This window comes from Balaenoptera acutorostrata, chromosome 7 (assembly GCF_949987535.1).
Source record: "Balaenoptera acutorostrata chromosome 7, mBalAcu1.1, whole genome shotgun sequence".
NCBI lineage: Eukaryota > Metazoa > Chordata > Mammalia > Artiodactyla > Balaenopteridae > Balaenoptera > Balaenoptera acutorostrata.
The window spans coordinates 97,931,130-97,953,005 of record NC_080070.1 but is presented as its reverse complement, the minus strand read 5'-3'; the positions used below and the strand labels follow the sequence as shown (position 1 = coordinate 97,953,005).

The 21,876-nt window shown below is 35.3% G+C and overlaps 1 protein-coding gene across 3 annotated transcripts in view; it reads left to right on the top strand.

Moving 5' to 3' along the window:
- RELN (reelin) overlaps positions 1 to 21,876 on the top strand; it is a 529,785-nt gene that overhangs the window by 368,644 nt on the left and 139,265 nt on the right. For all 3 annotated transcript variants that reach the window (XM_007177312.2, XM_057550217.1, XM_057550216.1), the window contains exons 19-20: positions 379 to 540; positions 4,906 to 5,142. In XM_007177312.2, coding sequence (XP_007177374.2) covers positions 379 to 540; positions 4,906 to 5,142 — 399 coding nt within the window. The remainder of the gene's footprint in view (positions 1 to 378; positions 541 to 4,905; positions 5,143 to 21,876) is intronic.

Genomic DNA, 21,876 nt, shown 5'->3' with positions numbered 1-21,876 from the left:
TATTTGACAGCTTGCAGAGGCTGATTAGATTTACTCTACATCTTTCCTTCCCCCAGTGCTTAATAAATAATGCAGCAAAAGAATGATTGGCATTTTAACTGTATGTACACAAGTATGTAGTATACAAATATGTATAAACATACCGTTATATTTGTATAGATATATCTGTCTACAAAACACATGCAGTGACCTCATCTTCTACATATATTCATACATCTCACAGTGAAATTACTTACTACATTTTATAGAAGAGAGATGAGTGGAAACCTACAGCTTTAGAGTAGTTTATTTAAATTTGTTCAAAATTCTTTAAAAGCCAAAATGAATGTTATGATTTAAAATGTTTATGCACACTAATTATAGACAATTCATTTCTAGGTTTCTCCAGTTCACGTTGCGGCTGGGGAGCAAGTCTGTTCTGAGCACGTGCAAAGCCCCTGACCAGCCTGGTGAAGGTGTTTTATTGCATTATTCTTATGATAATGGGATAACTTGGAAACTCTTGGAACATTATTCATATCTCAACTATCATGAGCCCAGGTATGTTGGAAAGTACTTTGAAAAATTAGTAAGGGTGATATCTCCTTCCTGGGGAAATCATCATTCAAGTGGTGTAAGAGTCCAGATGCTTTTGCATTGAGAGATGGTGAGGACAAAGGTTGATGCCTCTTGCAATGAAAAACTAGAAAGCTGCCTTCTTGTAATTCATTTGCCCTACTGACTTCTGGTAATTTGAAGAAATTTATTCTCATATTCTGAAATGTGCATCTAAGGGAAATATTTTGATACCTAGGAAAGAGAAAAATAACTAACACTACTTTCCTTATTCAACTATAGTGCAAACTATTAGGTACAATTTTAATATGGTACTAAATTATAAATGCTGTTGATAAATATTTTTAGCAATATATGATAATATATTATAATAAATTATATGAGATAATAACTCATAAAATCTGATGACCAATATGTTTTTTAAATTTGCATGTAATATAATTAAGTAATGAGTATAAAGGAGTTTTTCTAGCATGTGTAGAGTCCCTGGCAAAGATGGAGTGGAGGTTGTATTTAAAGCCCTTTCTTCAGGCCACTTCTATTTTTCTTTGGCTTATATATTTCATAATATATAGTCACAATTGTGAGATTTAAGTTTTACTTGAAGTAAGGCCATCCCTCACTTTGGGAGAGTGGTAATCACCATTTGTGATACAATTTCGGAAGAGTCCAAAGAGTCCTCTCCTTTTCTAGAACATTTATTGACCTGCTCACTGAAATTCCTTTAAAATAGCAGGAGAAGAGGAGGATGGGAAAGTTAAAATAGCACTAGAGGAGGTATCACTCTGACTTACATTCACTTTCAGATATAAAGAGCTAATACAGTTTACCTTCCTGGACGTACATACATGTTGATCATGGTAAGATGTGAAAAAGAGTGAGGACTTTGGGCACTGAAGTGTGCACTGGCACCATGGCAAAAGGACAGGGGCAATGATGATAGAGTTTATATACTTTAAAATTCTGCCGAGAGCTATCCCTTCATTTAGGTATTTGCAAATAGATGAGAACCTTTATTTTCATTAGAAGATGAAGTAGCATGTAACAGAGATAATAGTTAACAACTATTACGAGTGGTAAATACTATATGTTGTAAAATTTAAGAATGCACCAGATGTGTTGAGTCTTTTCCCTATAAGGGTAAATATAAGACTAAACTCAACTTTCTCACTCAGTAGAGACATATGAATCCTAAAGAAACATTTCATAGGTTCTCCATAATAAGCATTAAAAGAAAATTAAGCAAAAATCAAGGTGATAATAAAAATGATGAAAGCATGAAGAAAATATCATTGTCCTAAGTTAAATTGGCCCAAAGCACATTTTTTTCTAACAAGGATGGACAGCTTCAAAATTCAGTAATCAATTTGTAGCATGAAATTTAATTAATCTTTGTTGATATGAAAAGAAATTATACATTTAATGTACTATTGCAAAGGTACATTTAATCTTGTCTGCCATTTGACAGCAACATTTTTCTTCTAAGCAGAACCAAGGTGGCTTTTCAGCATTAGGTATGTGCACAGCTTGAAAGATTAAGATTTTTTAAAAGGAGAACGTGGTAGTGGAACCAAGAACACTTTCATTTTATATATATTGCCTCTGTCCAAGAGACTCTTCCCTCCTCCCCCTGTCTCCTATAAATATTAATGAAAGGTGACATGGCAGAAGTAGAATTTGATATATTCTAGACACTAAATTATGTTTTATATGAGAAATAGTACAAACCATGTAAACTCTCCATGAAACAGTTAATTATTGATGCCTTTAGCCATTTGCTGTGTTTTCTTCAGTATAAATTGCTGTTTGTAATTGCTGTGAATTCCATATTGTTCCTTTCTGCCATGGTTGTTCGAAAATGAAGTGTGATCCATAAATTAGATATGCTAGTTGGCTAACTACTGTTATTCCTAGCTGATTTCTAATAATTTCCTTACCTATAATTCACTCAGTAAGTGAAAGAACTCTATCTGCTTGATATTTATAAAAGTTAAAGTCTGTAAATATATCTAAGTTAATCTTTTAATTCTAACTGACTAGACTGCCTTGTGAACTAATTGGCATTCTTATTAATATAAAACTATATATTTTTGGTGAGACTAAAATTATTCTAGATTTTTCTTAATTATGGGGCTTGGTTTCTTATTCTAAAATTATTATGAAGTCTAATTATATTTTATTTTTGTCTTGATTATTGTATTTGATTACAGGAAATCCATGAGCTTAGTACCTATCCAAAAAAGGAAGTTTGAGACAGAAAGTTGACCTAAGTCCCTGGGTTCTCATCTAGGAATATTCTGATCAAATGGCTCCATAGCCATTCTAACCAGCCACTGTAATATGCATAGAGTGGTAAAGCAGAGACTCCCACCCCACTCCAAGATATAACGTAGAGGTAAAGGACGCAGACTCTAGAGCCATGTTCCCTAGGTCCATACCCTGGCATTGTCAGTTAAAAGCTGCTTAACCTAAAAGAAAATCTTTAACCTCCTTGTGCCTCTGTGTTTGAATCTCTGTCAGGGTATACTGATAATATGTACTTCATCTATGCAGCAAGAAGTTATTCTTTTTATATGCCAGACACTATTCTAGGTTCTAAGATACAATAGTGAAAAATAGAAAAAAGTCTCTGACTTTGCCATCAGGATATTATTATCCCAGTTTCACAGATGAAGATGCTAAGGCACATAGAAGTTAAATACCTTCCCTGCAGCTGCAAAGTTATCAACCATGAGGTGACAAAGTACGGACTTTAACCCAAGAGTCTGACTACAGACTCACAGTCTTCACATCTCTGCTGGGGAAAATATTGGTCACTTCAGTTACTGTTCTCACACACATATGCGCTTTATTTTCCTTTAAAGTTGCCCGAAAAATTCTACTTCTCAGTTGTTAATTTTTAATATTATATTTATTTTCATCAGAGAGAACAGTAACTGCTTTTAAAATTATTAATATTAAAAGAAAATTATAATCTTCTAATAACAATGCTAATCAAATTAAATTATGAAATTAATGCATGATGTTTTCATTGTTGAGCCAATTTGAATATAGTTTATTTTATTATATATTTGATATGTTAACATAAATATTATTTAATTATTTAATAAATAAATAAATATTTAGAAAATTAAAGTGAAAATTACTGAAATAATTTAATTAAGTATTTAATAAGTCCTTTTCTTTTAATAAACTCACATTGGTTAAAAAAATTCAGCAGATCATGGAAAGTACTTAAAAAAATCATAAAACTGTTATAGCTATGTCTTTTTAGTTTAAGAAATGTTTTTTAATTTATATTTCTGTAGTTGAACATTGATTTCTCATCATTTAAAATGTATGTTTTCTCACATTACAAAAAGTCCTACCAGTTTTTTACCGTTTATATAATCAACGGTGATAATTGTGTTATTCCACCCCATATTTTCATGTGCAGATTATTTAAAGTAAAAATAGATATTACTTTTAATAACTTTCAGTATGCAAAAAATTACATTTTCAAGATGTGATTTAATATTTCTTTGTGTAATAACTAAAGATGAACGTAATACAAATATTAAAATCAATCTAATTTCTCAGTAAATCCAGCCTTAGACATTGAAGTTTTTAAATAATTTATTTCTAAGTTATCCAGCTAGTCACATGTCTTAGGGAGTTTTTCTTTGCTCACTAGGAAAAGGATTCAGTCCCTTCAGTGTGCATTTACTGCAAACACCTCTCCTGGTGTATAATCATACACTGATGGAGATAAATGTTCCATTTGCCATTTGTTTCACATCTCACCTTGTGTACGGATTTGAGCAACATGGTACTATGATTTATGGAGCTTTCAAGCAGATGTCATTGCAGTGGCAATTAATATATAGTTCCTGCTGCTGTGTACAATGATTGCTCCTGGAAATTAGATATTATTCTTAATTTTCTTCCCCACTTGTCAGATACAGGTTTACTGTCATAGCCACCATGACACAGCAAGTGACCTCACACAGTATGCTAAACTCATGGGAATGAGGAAGTGCCATGGTTCCAACCAGCCCAAAACTATAATGTGTGTAACAAGCTGCCCAAGAGCCTTTACCAGACTTAGGCAAATCCTGCCACATTGACAACTATGTTTTATTGAGTTAGCTTTTCTGAGAGCAGCTGAGTGCAAGCAAAGTCACAGTTTTAGATGTGTTGAGAAGACTTTGTTGGAGTCAGACAGGAAATTGGAAATCTCAAGAATGTTTGTCATAGTGGGAGAATTATTTTTTCAAATATTATACTGTAGGAAAAAAAATACTGCTATAAATGTTTGTATTTTAAGATAATCAAAGTAATCTGAATTTTTACTTCTATTTTCTCCTTTAGAATAATCTCTGTAGAATTACCAGATGATGCAAGACAGCTTGGAATTCAGTTCAGATGGTGGCAACCATATCATTCTTCCCAGGGAGAGGATGTATGGGCTATTGATGAGATTATCATGACATCTGTACTTTTCAACAGCATTAGTCTTGACTTTACCAATCTTGTGGAGGTCACTCAATCTCTGGGATTCTACCTTGGAAATGTTCAGCCGTACTGTGGCCACGACTGGACCCTTTGGTAAGGATTTCATCTTTGTTCTTGTTGTTATTGTTACAATTTGCATTAAGGTTTGAAACCCAAAGATGATCTTCCAGTCCATCCAGCACTTAGTCATTTGTTGACAAATATTAGCTGAACATGAACCATTTGAAAAGTCGCTGTTATGTCTATAAGTAAGTTATCTTGGGAAAGAAGACTAACAACGAAACACTGATAGATTTAAATAAATATAAAATTTTACTATTCATCTCAAATTTTCATTTTCCCACCATTACATATAAAAACCCTCTTCAAGAAGTGTTAATAACTGAAGTGACTAACATATTCTCCCTTCATGGAGGTCCATCATGATCATAGTGAAAAGTGAAATCACTCTAATGACTATTTTGATAAAATTTCTCATCAGGTGTTTTATTTTCATGCTGTCTTACATAAAGTCCAAGAAGTTTCTCCAACCCAAAGATATTCTTTTTAGTCCATTTTATCAAGCAATATTGGACCAGTGACTTGTATAGTTAATGTCAGTGGGGTTTCAAGAGTGTGGGATCTCCTAGTCAAGATACCTTTCATTCTTAGATTTTTTTTTCTCCCTATCGTCATATGCAAACTTAATTATACATTAAGCAGTAAATAAGTAACTTAAGACTATGATTAGTACTTGAAGAACATCAGTAGGATGACACAATAGTGATTACCTAGTTAGGAGGTGGCAACATTAGGTAGAGAGGAGGAGGCTGTGTTTGGGTAGTTCAGAGAGTGGATACAACACATTCTGCTAATTGGAAAGTAAAAGAGCAGGAAGTTCCAGGCACATGAAGATCTGAAGGAATAGCGTAAACTACAGGAAACTCTGTGGTGCAAAGACTCCCAAAGCATGAGTGACCATGACATGTTCAAAAACCAGGAAGGAGGCCAGTGGTGCTGGAGCCCAGGTAATGAGGGAGCGAATGTCAGAAATAGAAGCCAAGAGATATGCAGAAGCCAGATCAGATAGGACTTTCTAGGCATAGAGATCCTAGGTTAAGTCTCAGTTCTGTATAATTTCAAAACTCACAACCTTCACCACTGTGCAAACTGCCCCTCTTTGGGTTCCTTTAGAACTTTAAACATGATTGAGGAATAATTTTCTAAGAGTCTTTTACTTTCTATTGAGTCATGGTCAGACCAATTTAATTCCTCCAGATGAATCTTGCCAAAAGCTATTCACTGCAATTGTCTCCCGAGAGCATATCATAAATGACCCATCAGTGACCTTATCATAATTAGAGGTAAATTTTACACACCATTGCACATAAAATTACCTTTGATGGGAATTGTGCCTGGACAGTCACATCTCACACACAGCAGGCTAAAATTCTAGCATCAAAATGACAGCTAATGGCATGGAAGTACAGCTGATCACTTTTGCTGCAAGCACTGTCAAACTAGATAGAATGAAATTTCTCTATGACAAAATATGAAAGGTTATATTGTGTGTTTTCTAGTTGATAGCCTCAGATGCTTGTTTTTATGCATGCTCTTTCTTAGTCCTGGAGTCCTCAAAGAAAATAAAGGGGTAAAGCAAATAAGATACAAAGATGTAAAGCAAAATGAGATTTCTTGGAATTTTATGATTCTGCAATTTTAAATTGACCTGAATTAACAATAATCCAAACTGGTCATATACCATAAACTATATCCCCCAAGTTTGTGTAGCAGTTTTTCTTTCCAGCACTTTGAATATAAAAAAGAATCATATCATGAATGCAAGTCCTGTATAATGTTTATTTTTTCGTAAATAGTTAACATCTGCTCAGATAAACTCCAAAGTTGCTGAGCATTTTAATTTTAACACTTCGGTTGAATACATGATAACAGCAGTTTAATTTCTGTGCTTTGCAAAACCCTAAGAACAATATCCTCTCACACAAGTCTGATGAATATTCTTAACCCACCACTGCTTTAATTGGTGGAGATACATTTACTCTGTGAAAGTACAATCACAATAATTATAGAAAACCATAAGAAAATATAAATAATTGTACAATCCCCATGGGCACCTTGAGCAGCGCCACAGGAGTTTTATTAACAACCACATGTGAGCAATCAAATTTGACTTCTCTGAAACGAAAAGGAGTTGTCTTGGTTATGAAACAACAGAGAGTATACTTTGGTGGTGATAATGAGACTAGAGAAACACATTAACCGCTTTAATAAGGACATGAAAAATGCTCTCTGCTCATTAAAATGAAACAACATGGAAGATTTCAAACTGTTCCCATTTTCTTAGCCAATGAATCAGAATAAAGCCCCATTTAATGACACCGTTTTCTCTCTGCTGCTGTTGAAGAATATATTGTCCAAGTTCCAAGTTCAATGTGAACTCACTTTAGTGATTTTTTCAGAAACACTTATTACAGTATTGAAATTCAAATGATGATATTGACCAACTATTTATCATAACTACCTAGTCCTAAAAACAAGGTTTTTTTAAATGTAAAACTTTTGGAGCATGTTATCTTATTAAGTAAAAATTCTTTGAACATATTCAAATATGTGACCTCTGCCGTTCAATGACCTGTTTTTCTCAAGGGGAATTTTGAAATGTATACATGTTCTCTACAAATGACTGGTGTTAAATTAATTATTGTTGGCTTTTCCCAGCTGAGAGTTCATTTGGTTCTCATTTTCTAACTCATGACTTTCCATGAGCATGGATTGTTGTTACTGAGAGTGTTCTCGAGGGAAAACTTGGACAATTGTTTTTTCATCAGAAGAACTATAGTCAATATGCTATAAATCACTTTACAGTATGTCATCTTAGAGCACATTTTTCCATGGGGAAATGAATTGCCTTTAATTATTTGTAGTACTTTCCTTTCTTCCATACATAGTATCTGAAATCAGAACCTCTGTCTGCTTTATGTTCTAAAAATAGTCTTTAAAGCCTCTTCCATATATTTTAAGATCACTAAGGGAATTATTTTAATTGAGATTTATTAAAGATAATTTGACTAATACTGTTAGTGATAATACCGAGGGACATTTACATTCCTCTGTCTTATCTAGTAGACTAGCTAAGTATACAGGTGGAAAGGACATTGCTGTCATATTATCTAGAGTTTTGGTTTCAAAATGTATAAAACTATGAGGGTATGGTCATCATAGCATATTAGAGTTGGCAGTTCATTTTAGTAGAAGAGATAAGGAGTTTTCCAGACAAGCAAAGGCTAATAAAGGAGTTCAGCACCACTAGATGGGCTTTACAAGAAATGTGATAAAGGACGGTCTTCAAGCTGAAACAGAAGGGCTCTAATTAGTAACAGGAGCAGATATAAAAGTGTAAATCTCACTGCTAAAGGTAAATATATAGTTAAATTCAAAATACTCTCATGTTGTAGTGGTAGTGAGTAAATTACTTATAAATCTAGTATGAAGGTTAAAAGACAAAAATAGTAAAAAAAAATAACTGTAACTATAATAATTTGTTAACAGATAGACAAGATAAAAAAGATGTAAATTATGATGCCTAAAACATGAAACATGGTGGGGGGGGGAAAAATGTAGAGCTTTAGTATGCATTTGACTTAAATTGTTATCAGTTTAAAATAGCCTGTTACAAATGTAAGATGTTTTATATAAACCTCATGGTATCCACAAAGTAAAAACCCAGAGTAGATACACAAAAGCTAAAGAGAAGGGAATCTAAGCATACCACTGCAGAAGATCATCAGATCAGAAAGGAAAAGAGTTAGAGAACAAAGGAAAAAAGGAATTACAAAACAGTCAGAAAACAATGAACAAAATGGCAATAGTAAGTCCATACTGATCAAAAATTACTTCAAATGTAAATGGATTGAATTCTCCAATCAAAAGTCTTAGAGTGGCTGAATGGATAAACAAATAAGACCCAAGTGTATGCTGCCTCCAAGAGTCTCACTTCAGCTTTAAGACCACACACAAACTCAAAGTAAAGGGATGGGAAAAGATATTCCATACATACAAAAGCCAGAAGAAAGTAGGAGTAGCTATACCTGTATCAGACAAAATAGACTTTAAGACAAAGACTGTAATAAGAGATAAAGAAGGGCATTACATAATGATAAAAGTGTCTGTCCAGCAAGACAATATAACATTTGTAAATATTTATGCACCCCAACATAAGAGCACCTAAATATACAAAGCAAATATTAACAGACCTGAAGGGAGAAATCAACAGCAATACAGTAATCAGAATGGACTCAGTACCCTACTTTCAATAATGGAATCATACAGAATATCAATAAGAAAACACTGAACTTAAAAGACAAGTTAGACCAGATGGACTTAACAGACATTATAAAACATTACATCCAAAAACAGCAGAATACATATTCTTCTCAAGTGCACATGGATCATTCTCCAGGATAGGTCATATGTTAGGCCGCAAACCAAGTCTTAACAAATTTAAGAAGACTGAAATCACATCAAGCAACTTTTCCAACCACAATGATATGAAACTAGAAATCTATTAGAATAAAACTAGAAAATCCACAAACGTGGAGATTAAACAATGTGATACTGAACAACCAAACAGGTCAAGGAATCAAAGAATATCCTGAGACAAATGAAAATGGAAATACAACATAACAAAGTATATGGGATGGGAATTCCCTGATAGTCCAATGGTTAGGACTCTGCGCTTTCACCGTCGAGGGCCCAGGTTCAATTCCTGGGTGGAGAACTGAGATCCAGCAAGCCACGCAGAGTGGCCAGAAAAAAAAAAAAAAAAACACATGAGATGGAGCCAAAGCAGTTCTAAGAGAGAAGTTCATAGTAATAAATGCCTAAATTAATAAACCTAGCTTTACACTTCAAGGAACTAGATAAAGAAGGGCAAAATAATTCCAAAGTTAATAGAAGGAAGGAAATAACAAAGATCAGAGTGGAAATAAATGAAATAGACTTAAAAGATAATCGAAAAGATCAGTGAACGTAAGAACTGTTTTTTTTAAAAAACTAAACAAAATAGGCAAACTTTTAGCTAGACATACCAAGAAAAAAACAGAGGAGACTCAAATAAATAAAATCAGAGATGAAAAAGGAGAATTACAACTTATACCACAGAAAAATAAAGGATCATAAGAGGATACTATGAACAATTAATATGCCAACAAATTGGACAACCTAGAAGAAATGGATAAATTCCTAGAAACATATGACTTACCAAGACTGCATTATGAAGAAATTGGAAATCTGAACAGACTGATTACTAGTAATGAGATTGAATTAGTAATCAAAAACCTCCCAGAAAACAAAAGCCTAGGATCAGAGGGCTTCACTGGTGAATTTTACTAGACATTCTAAGAATTAATACCAGTTCTTCTCAAACTCCTCCAAAAAGTATAGAAGAGAGAGGAATACTTCCAAACCCATTTTACAAGGCCAGCATTACTCTGACACCAAAACTAGGCAAGGGTGTCATGAGAAAAGAAAATTACAGACCAAGATTCCTGATGAACATAGATACAAAAATCCTCAGCAAAATACTAGCAAATCTAATTCAACAACACATTAAAAGAATATATACCATGATCAAGTGGGATTTATTCCTGGGATACAAGGGTGATACCACATGTGAAAATCAGTCAAGTGATACACCACATTAATAAAATGAAAGATAGAGAGAGATTGGTTCAAGATGGCAGAGTAGAAGGACGTGTGCTCACTCCCTCTTGTGAGAGCACCGGAATCACAACTAACTGCTGAACCATCATGAACAGGAAGACACTGGAACTCACAAAAAAAGATACCCGATGGGGAGATTAGTTCAAGATGGCGGAGTAGAAGGATGTGCTCTCACTCCCTCTTGCGAGAGCACCAGAATCACAACTAACTGAACAGTCATCGACAGGAAGACACTGGAACTCACCAAAAAAGATACTCCACATCCAAAGACAAAGGAGAAGCCACAATGAGACAGTAGGAGGGGGCGCAATCACAATAAAATCAAATCCCATAGCTGCTGGGTGGGTGACTCACAAACTGAAGAACACTTATACCACAGAAGTCCACCCACTGGAGTGAAGGTTCTGAGCCCCACGTCAGGCTTGCCAACCTGGGGGTCCAGTAACAGGAGGAAGAATTCCTAGAGAATCAGACTTTGAAGGCTAGCGGGATTTGATTGCAGGACTTTGACAAGACTGGGGGAAACAGAGACTCCACTCTTGGAGGGCACACACAAAGTAGTGTGCACATCAGGACCCAGGGGAAGGAGCAGTGACCCCATAGGAGACTGAACCAGACCTACCTGCTAGTGTTGGAGGGTCTCCTGCAGAGGCAGGGGGTGGCTGTGTCTCACTGTGAGGACAAGGACACTGGCGGCACAAGTTCTGGGAAGTACTCCTTGGCATGAGCCCTCCCAGAGTCCGCCATTAGCCCCACCAAAGAGCCCAGGTAGGCTCCAGTGTTGGGTCGCCTCAGGCCAAACAACCAACAGGGAGGGAACCCAGCCCCACCCATCAGCAGACAAGTGGATTAAAGTTTTACTGAGCTCTGCCCACCAGAGCAACAGCCAGCTCTACCCACCACCATTCCCTCCCATCAGGAAACTTGCACAAGCCTCTTAGATAGCCTCATCCACCAGAGGGCACACAGCAGAAGCAAGAAGAACTACAATCCTGCAACCTGTGGAACAAAACCCACATTCACAGAAAGATAGACAAGATGAAAAGGCAGAGGGCTATGTACCAGACGAAGGAACAAGATAAAACCCCAGAAAAACAACTAAATGAAGTGGAGATAGGCAACCTTCCAGAAAAAGAATTCAGAATAATGATAGTGAAGATGATCCAGGACCTCGGAAAAAGAATGAAGGCAAAGATCGAGAAGATGCAAGAAATGTTTAACAAAGACCTAGAAGAATTAAAGAACAAACAAACAGAGATGAACAATACAATAACTGAAATGAAAACTACACTAGAAGGAATCAATAGCAGAATAACTGAGGCAGAAGAACGGATAAGTGACCTGGAAGACAGAATGGTGGAATTCACTGCTGGGGAACAGAATAAAGAAAAAAGAATGAAAAGAAATGAAGACAGCCTAAGAGACCTCTGGGACAACATTAAACGCAACAACATTCGCATTATAGGGGTCCCAGAAGGAGAAGAGACAGAGAAAGGACCAAAGAAAATATTTGAAGAGATTATAGTCAAAAACTTGCCTGACATGGGAAATGAAATAGCCACCCAAGTCCAGGAAACACAGAGACGCCCATACAGGATAAACCCAAGGAGAAACACGCCGAGACACATAGTAATCAATTTGGCAAAAACAAAAGGCAGAAAAATTATTGAAACCAGCAAGGGAAAAATGACACATAACATACAAGGGAACTCCCATAAGGTTAACAGCTGATTTCTCAGCAGAAACTCCACAAGCCATAAGGGAAGGCATGACATATTTAAAGTGATGAAAGGGAGGAACCTACAACCAAGATTCCTCTACCCAGCAAGGATCTCATTCAGATTCAATGGAGAAATCAAAAGCTTTACAGACAAGCAAAAGCTAAGAAAATTCAGCACCACCAAACCAGCTCTACAACAAATGCTAAAGGAACTTCTGTAAGTGGGAAACACAAGAGAAGAAAAGGACCTACAAAAACAAACCCAAAACAATTAAGAAAATGGTCATAGGAACATACATATCGATAATTACCTTAAACGTGAGTGGGTTAAATGCTCCAACCGAAAGACATAGGCTCACTGAATGGATACAAAAACAAGACCCATGTATATGCTGTCTACAAGAGACCCACTTCAGACCTAGGGGCACATACAGACTGAAAGTGAGAGGATGGAAAAAGATATTCCATGCAAATGGAAATCAAAAGAAAGCTGGAGTAGCAATACTCATATCAGATAAAAAAGGCTTTAAAATAAAGAATGTTACAAGAGACAAGGAAGGAAACTACGTAATGATCAAGGGATCAATCCAAGAAGAAGATATAACAATTATAAATATATATGCACCCAAAATAGGACCACCTCAGTACGTAAAGCAACTGCTAACAGCTATAGAGGAGGACATCGACAGTTAACACAATAATAGTGGGGAACTTTAACACCTCACTTAACCCAATAGACAGATCATCTAAAGAGAAAATTAGTAAGGAAACAGAAGCTTTAAATGACACAATAGATCAGATAGATTTAATTGATATTTATATGACATTCCATCCAAAAACAGCATATTACACTTTCTTCTCAAGTGCACATGGAACATTCTCCAGGATAGATCACCTCTTGGGTCACAAATCAAGCCTCAGTAAATTTAAGAAAATTGAAATCATATCAAGCATCTTTTCCAACCACAACGCTATGAGATTAGAAATCAATTACAGGGAAAATAAACTTTAAAAAAGCACAAACACATGGAGACTAAACACTACGTTACTAAATAACCAAGAGATCACTGAAGAAATCAAAGAGGAAATCAGAAAATACCTAGAGACAAATTACAATGAAAACACGACGATCCAAAACCTACAGGATGCAACAACAGCAGTTCTAAGAGGGAAGTTTATGGCAATACAAGCCTACCTCAAGAAACAAGAAACATCTCAAATAAACAATCTAACCTTACACCTAAAGGAACTAGAGAAAGAAGAACAAACAAAACCAAAGTTAGTAGAAGGAAAGAAATCATAAAGATCAGACCAGAAATAAATGAAATAGAAACAAAGAAAACAATAACAAAGATCAATAAAACTAAAAGCTGGTTCTTTGAGAAGATAAACAAAATTGATAAACCTTTAGTCAGACTCATCAAGAAAAAGATGGAGAAGAATCAATAAAATTAGAAATGAAAAAGGAGAAGTTACAATGGACACTGCAGAAATGCGAAGCATCCTAGGAGACTACTACAAGCAACTCTATGCCAATAAAATGGACAACCTGGAAGAAATGGACAAATTCTTAGAAAGGTATACCCTTCCAAGACTGAACCAGGAAGAACTAGAATATATGCACAGACCAATCACAAGTAGTGAAATTGAAACTGTGATTAAAAATCTTCCAACAAACAGAAGTCTAGGACCAGATGGCTTCACAGGTGAATTCTATCAAACATTTAGAGAAGAGCTAACACCCATCCTTCTCAAACTCTTCCAAAATATTGCAGAGGAAGGAACACTCCCAAACTCATTCTATGAGGCCACCATCACCCTGATACCAAAACCACACAAAGATAATACAAAAAAGGAAAATTACAGACCAGTACCTCTGATGAATATAGACGCAAAAATACTCAACAAAATACTAGCAAACAGAATCCAACAACACATTAACAGGATCATACACCATGATCAAATGGGATTATTCACAGGGATGCAAGGATTCTTCAATATACACAAATCAAACAATGTGACACACCATATTAACAAATTGAAGAATAAAAACCATATGATCATCTCAATAGATGCAGAAAAATCTTCTGACAAAATTCAACACCCATTTATGATAAAAACTCTCCAGAAAGTGAGCATAGAGGGAACCTACCTCAACATAATAAAGGCCATATACAACAAACCCACAGCAAACATCATTCTCAATGGTGAAAAACTGAAAGCATTCCCTCTAAGATCAGGAACAAGACAAGGATGTCCACTCTTGCCACTATTAGGCAACATAGTTTTGGAAGTCCTAACCACGGCAATCAGGGAAGAAAAAGAAATAAAAGGAATAAAAATTGGAAAAGAAGAAGTAAAACTATCCCTGTTTGCAGATGACATGATACTATACATAGAGAATCCTAAAGATGCCACCAGAAAATTACTAGAGCTAATCAATGAATTTGTAAAGTTGCAGGATACAAAATTAATGCACAGAAATCTCTTGCATTCCTATACACTAATGATGAAAAATCTGAAAGAGAAATGAAGGAAACACTCCCATTTACCACTGCAACAAAAAGAATAAAATACCTAGGAATAAACCTACCAAGGGAGACAAAGACCTCTACTCAGAAAAGTATAAGACACTGATGAAAGAAATCAAAGATGACACAAACAGATGGAGAGATATACCATGTTCTTGGATTGGAAAAATCAATATTGTGGAAATGACTATACTACCCAAAGCAATCTACAGATTCAATGCAATCCCTATCAAATTACCAGTGGCATTTTTTACAGAACTAGAATGAAAAATCTTAAAATTTGTGTGGAGACACAAAAGACACCAAATAGCCAAAGCAGTCTTGAGGGGAAAAAACGGAGGTGGAGGAATAAGACTCCCTGACTTCAGACTATACTACAAAGCTACAGTAATAAAGACAATGTGGTACTGGCACAAAAACAGAAATATAGATCAATGGAACTAGATAGAAAGCCCAGAGATAAACCCATGCACCTATAGTCAACTAATCTATAACAAAGGAGGCAAGGATATACAATGGAGAAAAGACAACCTCTTCAATAAGTGGTGCTGGGAAAACTGGGCAGCTACATATAAAAGAATGAAATTAGAACACTTCCTAACACCATACACAAAAATAAACTCAAAATGGATTAGAGACCTAAATGTAGGACCAGACACTATAAAACTCTTAGAAGAAAACATAGGAAGAACACTCTTTGACATAAATCACAGCAAGATCTGTTTTGATCCACCTCCTAGAGTAATGGAAATAAAAACAAAAATAAACAAATGGGACCTAATGAAACTTAAAAGCTTTTGCAAAGCAGAGGAAACTATAAACATGACGAAAAGACAACCCTCAGAATGGGAGAAACTATTTGCAAATGAATCAACAGACAAAGGATTAATCTCCAAAATACATAAACAGCTCATTCAGCTCAATATTAGAAAAACAAACAACCCAATCAAAAAATGGGCAGAAGACTTAAATAGACATCTCTCCAAAGAAGACATACAGATGGCCAAGAATCACATGAAAAGCTGCTCAACATCACTAATTATTAGAGAAATGCAAATCAAAACTACAATGAGGTATCACCTCACACCAGTTAGAATGGGCATCATCAGAAAATCTACAAACAGTAAATGCTGGAGAGGGTGTGGAGAAAAGGGAACCCTCTTGCACTGTTGGTGGGAATATAAATTGATACAGCCACTATGGAGAACAGTATGAAGGTTCCTTAAAAAACTAAAAATAGAATTACCATATGACCCAGCAATCCCACTAGTGGGCATATACCCTGAGAGAACCATAATTCAAAAAGACATATGCACCCCAAAGTTCATTGCAGCACTATTTACAATAGCCAGGTTATGGAAGCAACCTAAATGCCCATCGATAGACGAATGGATAAAGAAGATGTGGTACATATATACAATGGAATATTACTCAGCCATAAAAGGGAACGAAATTGGGTCATTTGTAGAGACGTGGATGCATCTAGAGACTGTCATACAGAGTGAAGGAAGTCAGAAAGAGAAAAACAAATATCGTATATTAACGCATATATGTGGAACCTAGAAAAATGATACAGATGAACCGGTTTGCAGGGCAGAAATAGAGATACAGATGTAGAGAACAAACGTATGGACACCAAGGGGGGAAAGTGGCGGGGGTAGTGGTGGTGGTTGGATGAATTGGGAAATTGGGTATGACATATATACACTAATATGTATAAAATAGATAACTAATAAGAACCTGCTGTAGAAAAATAAATAAAATTTAAAAAAATAAAAGATAAAAATTATTTGATCATCTCAATAGATGCAGAAAAAGCATTTGACAAAATTCAACATCTATTTATGATAAAAACTGTCAACATAGTACATATAAAGGGAACATACCTCAACATAATTAAGGCCATCTATGACAAGCCCACTGAATGATGAAAGGCTGAATGCATTTCCTCTAAGATCAGGAACAAGACAAGGATGCCCACTCTCACCACTTTTATTCAACATAGTCCTGAAAGTCCTAGCCAGAGCAATTAGGCAAGAAAGACAGAAGTCTCCAAAATAGAAAGGAAGAAGTAAAACAGTATTTATTTGCAGGTGATGTGATATTATATCATTATATATAGAAAAACTAAAGACTCCACCGAAACTGCTAGAACTAGTAAACAGGTTCAGCAAAGTTGCAGGATACAAAATCAATACACAAAAAATCAATAGCATTTCTATATGTTAACAATGAACTACCAGAAAGAAAAATTAAGAAAACAGTTCCATTTACAATTGCATCAGAAAGAATAAAATGCCTAGAAATAAATTTGACCAAGGAAGTGAAAGATCTGTACACCGAAGACAGTAAGACATTGATGAAAGAAACTGAAGAAGACACAGAAAAATGGAAATATAATCAGTGCTCATGGATTGGGATGATTAATATTGTTATAATGTCCATACTACCCAAAGTAATCTACAGATTCAGTGCAATCCCTATCAAAATTCCAGTGGCATTTTTCACAGAAATAGAAGAAACAATCCGAATAGTTGTATAAAAACCACAAAAGACCCTCAGATAGGCAACACAATCTTGAGAAAGAAGAATAAAGCAGGAAGCATCATACTCCCTGGTTTCAAACTATATTATGAAGTTATAGTAATCAAAACAGTATGATATTGGCATAAAAACAGACATGTAGATCAATAGAGAACAGAAAAGAGAGCCCAGAAATAAACCAATCCATATGTGATCAGTTAATTTTTGACAAAAGAGCCAAGAATATACAATGGGGAAAGGACTCTCTTCAGTAAATGGTTTTTGGAAAACTGAACAGCCAAACACTAAAGAAAAAAACTGGACTACACAAAACCATACACAAAAATTAACTCAAAATGGATCAAAGACTTGAACATAAGACCTGAAGCCATAAAACTCCTAGAAGAAAACATAGGCAGTAAGTTCCTTTACATCGGTCTTGGCAATTATGTTTTTGCATTTGACACCAAAAGCAAAGACCATGAAAGCAAAAAATCACAAGTGGGACTATATTAAACTAAAAAGCTTATGCACAGCAAAGAAAACTGTTAACAAAATGGAAAGGGAACCTACAGAATGGGAGAAAATATTTACAAATCCTATATCTGATAAGGTGTTAATAACTAAAATATATAAAGAACTCAAACAACTCAGTAGCCAAAAAAAAACCCTAACAATCTAATTTTAAAAATGGGCAAAGGATCTAAATAGACATTTTACCAAAGAAGACGTACAGATGACCAACAGGTACATGGAAAGATGCTCACCATCACTAATCATCAGGGAAATGGAAATCAAAACCACAATGAGATATCACCTCACACATGTTAGAGTGGCTATTATCAAAAAAACAAGAAATAACAAGTCTTGGCGAGGATGTGGCGAAAGGGAATCTTTGTGTACTGTTGGTGGGAATGTAAATTGGTGCAGCCATTATGGAAAACTTTATGGAGGTTCCTCAAAAAATTAAAAATACGATCCAGCAATTCTGCTTCTGAGTATATATCTGAAAGAAATGATATCACTATCTTGAAAATACATTTGTTCCTCCCCCCCCCCCCATGTTTGTGGCAACATTATTTACAATAGCCAAGACACGGAGATAACAAGAGTGTCCATCGATGTGTGAATGTATGATAAAGACAGTGTGATACATACAGTGGAGTATTTTCATCCATAAAAAAGAAGGAAATTCTACCATTTGTGACAACATGGATGGACCTTGAAAAAATACAAACTCATAGATACAGAGAGAGATTGGTGGTTGCCAGAGGTGGGGGGTGGAAGATGGGCAAAATGGGTGAAGTGAGTCAAAAGGCACAAACTTTTCACTTACAAGATTAATAAGTTCTGGGGATGTAATGTACAGCATTATGACTGTAATTAACAATACTGTATTTTATATTTGAAAGTTGCTAAGAGAGTAGATCTTAAAAGTTCTCATCACAAGAAAAAAATGCTGTAACTATGTGAGGTGATAGATGTTAGCTAAACTTATCACAGTGATCATTTTGCAGCATATACATATATCAGATCGTTGTGTTGTACACCTAATACAATGGCATATGGCAATTATATCTCAATAAAACTGGACATTCAAAAAATGTATGTTCATATCTCATGGGGCATCTATAAACATGCACAACAAAAAAGAATTTGTATATTTTATGAGAAGCAAGAGTTGCCTAGGGGAAAATCTCAGACTAAAAGGATCCTAAAAGCCTGTTATCTCATAGTACAGATTAAACACAATTCACTTGCAATAAAAGGTAGGAAATAGTACTGTGGCTCTATTAGCAATTGAAGAAAATCAATAATTTAGCATTATATAATAGTCTTGTAATAATATAGCAGAACTGAACAATGAGTGGAATGTGTTTTAAGCTGTACAAGAGGATCTGTAAAGTAGTTGTTAAGGTACTTCTGGATTATAAGAACCATCGAGAATCAACAGTAGTGTGTAGTAATGGATAACACAAAAAGATTTCCTAACTGACCTAGAAAAATCCCTTCAGAGCTCATGCTTGCACAAACCTGACCTGCATTTGTGGGGACCATCAAGCCCACAGGCGGATCTAATACACATTTAGCAAGCAGTGGGCAAAACACTTTTTAATGAGATCTACCTTTTCTTCTGCTACCTTTTGGTTAATTTTTAAAAATAGGAATATGTATTTGCAGGGGTTAAGAGTCAAGAGTCTTTTCTACATGCAGATCTTTATTCCTTTGGACTGGTCTCATGAAAATAGTCAAGGAGGTTGCCTGATACTAATATAAGGAATGTGTCATTGGTAAACATTGACAAAGGAGAGGTTGGATTAGTGCCCTGCTGAAACTTTGGACAGCCTTGATCCCTTAGGTCACAAGAGAAACAAATTTATAACTATCCCTTTATAAAATGAATTTGCTTATAGAATAAAAATGATAGCCAAGTAAATGTCTTTAGGATTTTTCTTTCATTGAACATCAACCCATAATTTACATAGAAATTTTGTCAGCTTAAATGGTTTATTAGTAAGCCTAGAGTATTCTTGGGATTATTTTTTACAAAAACTATTAAAAAGAATAATAAATTTACTCAAATTGTGCTGCTGAAGCAAGTCAGTTGGGGTGAACTGGCTACCAAGAGCCACTTCAACTACCATTTCTCAGTAAGTGATTAGGAAACTTAGCAAATAGATAAGGTAAATACATTGAGTGACAAACTGAAAAGTCACTATTATTTTCAACAGCTATGAAAAAAGTATTTTCAGTACCCAGAGGAATCAGTGCCTCTATAAAATTGGTAATATAATTGAATATACCCCCAAATAAATTTATAAATGACTTTCTAAAATAAATCCTATTTATTAGGCTTTTTCATCATGAGGGTTTCATTACTGAAATTTTTCATTTGTTGATAGGCTGATTTATACATTCAACTGTTTATTGATTGCACTACAAGTGCTGTTTGTCCTGAAGGTATAGCACTTGGTACTGAAGATGAAGATAGAAAAGCCCTTTGTCTGTGGAGCTTATTTTCTAAAGGAGAAAAACAAAAGTGAGCAAGTAAACAAATTTGTAATAATATTCCAGATAGTGGTAATTGCTGTGAGGATAAAGGAATGGAATGTTAGATGACATAAGTGGAGAGTGAGACTATTTTAGGTAAGATGTTTAGGGAAACCCTCCTGGGAGTGTAGAGACCAGAATAATGAGAAAGAAACACTGATGTGAAAGTGTGCAAGGAAATCATTACAGGCAGAAACAGCAAGAGCAAAGGTCCTGAGGCAAGCAAGGAACTACTGATAGATTATGTTAGGGCCTTATAGAGCAACAGAGAGACTTTGGATTTTATTTTAAGTGTTACGGGAATCCAGTAAATAATTTGAAGCAAGGGAGTGATGTAATCATATTTTTAATATAATTGTAACTGCTGTGTGAGCATAGATGGTAAGGGTAATAGGAGAAGCAGTAGAAGGGACTCAGCTCAGAGGCCAGTAGTGTCATCCACATATGCTTACAAGGTTGCAAGGGACAGGCTGATGGACCACTTGAAAATATATATTGGAGAACAGAGGCTTAGGACCTGCCAAAGGAATGAATAAAAAGGCCATGTTCCCAGATTCATGTCCAAACGGTTGACTTTTGAGTCATTTATTTTTCCAAAGTTAGATTTTCCTAAAATTCTCCCTTTGGACTAAGCGGCTAAGTGAGATTTCAGAAGTAGGAGAACGTACCACTAAACAAATTAATAACAGAAATCTGCCTTTCATGATCTAGATTCAAGGTATGTCTGGCTCGTTGAAAAAGAAATTTAATAGGCTGAGGTAGTTACTTTCTACGGACAGTGGTTCACAAAGCTTCGTGGTAGGCCTTGGGTGGCCTGACCTGGTCAGCCTCTCCTGCCTCCCTGCCTTTCACTCAATCCTGTCCAACCACGTCGTTCTTCCTACTCTACCCCAACGAGCCAAGCTCTTTCCTCTCCCAGCACCTTTGCATTGCCTATGCCTCTTCCTAGGAAGTTCTTTCATTAGTCTCAGTGCCAGGCCTCCAAGTTTTCCAGAGAACTGGAAGAAGTCCAGGGGCTTGGAAAATGAATATTGTTTCAAAAATATGATAAGAAAATTGCAAAACTAAAGTTAATAAATTTAAATTAAATATCTACAAAACACAACATATGCCAACCCCATTAATTGCTAAATTTAAATATTCATGAAATTTGATGCTATGAGAAAAAATTTTTTATTTAGATTTTATTTTTTATTTAGTCAGATTCCTGAGTATGTTGAGAAATCATAGGCAAATGTATATTCCATGCATTACCAGTAGCCAAATAAAATTTAAAGACAA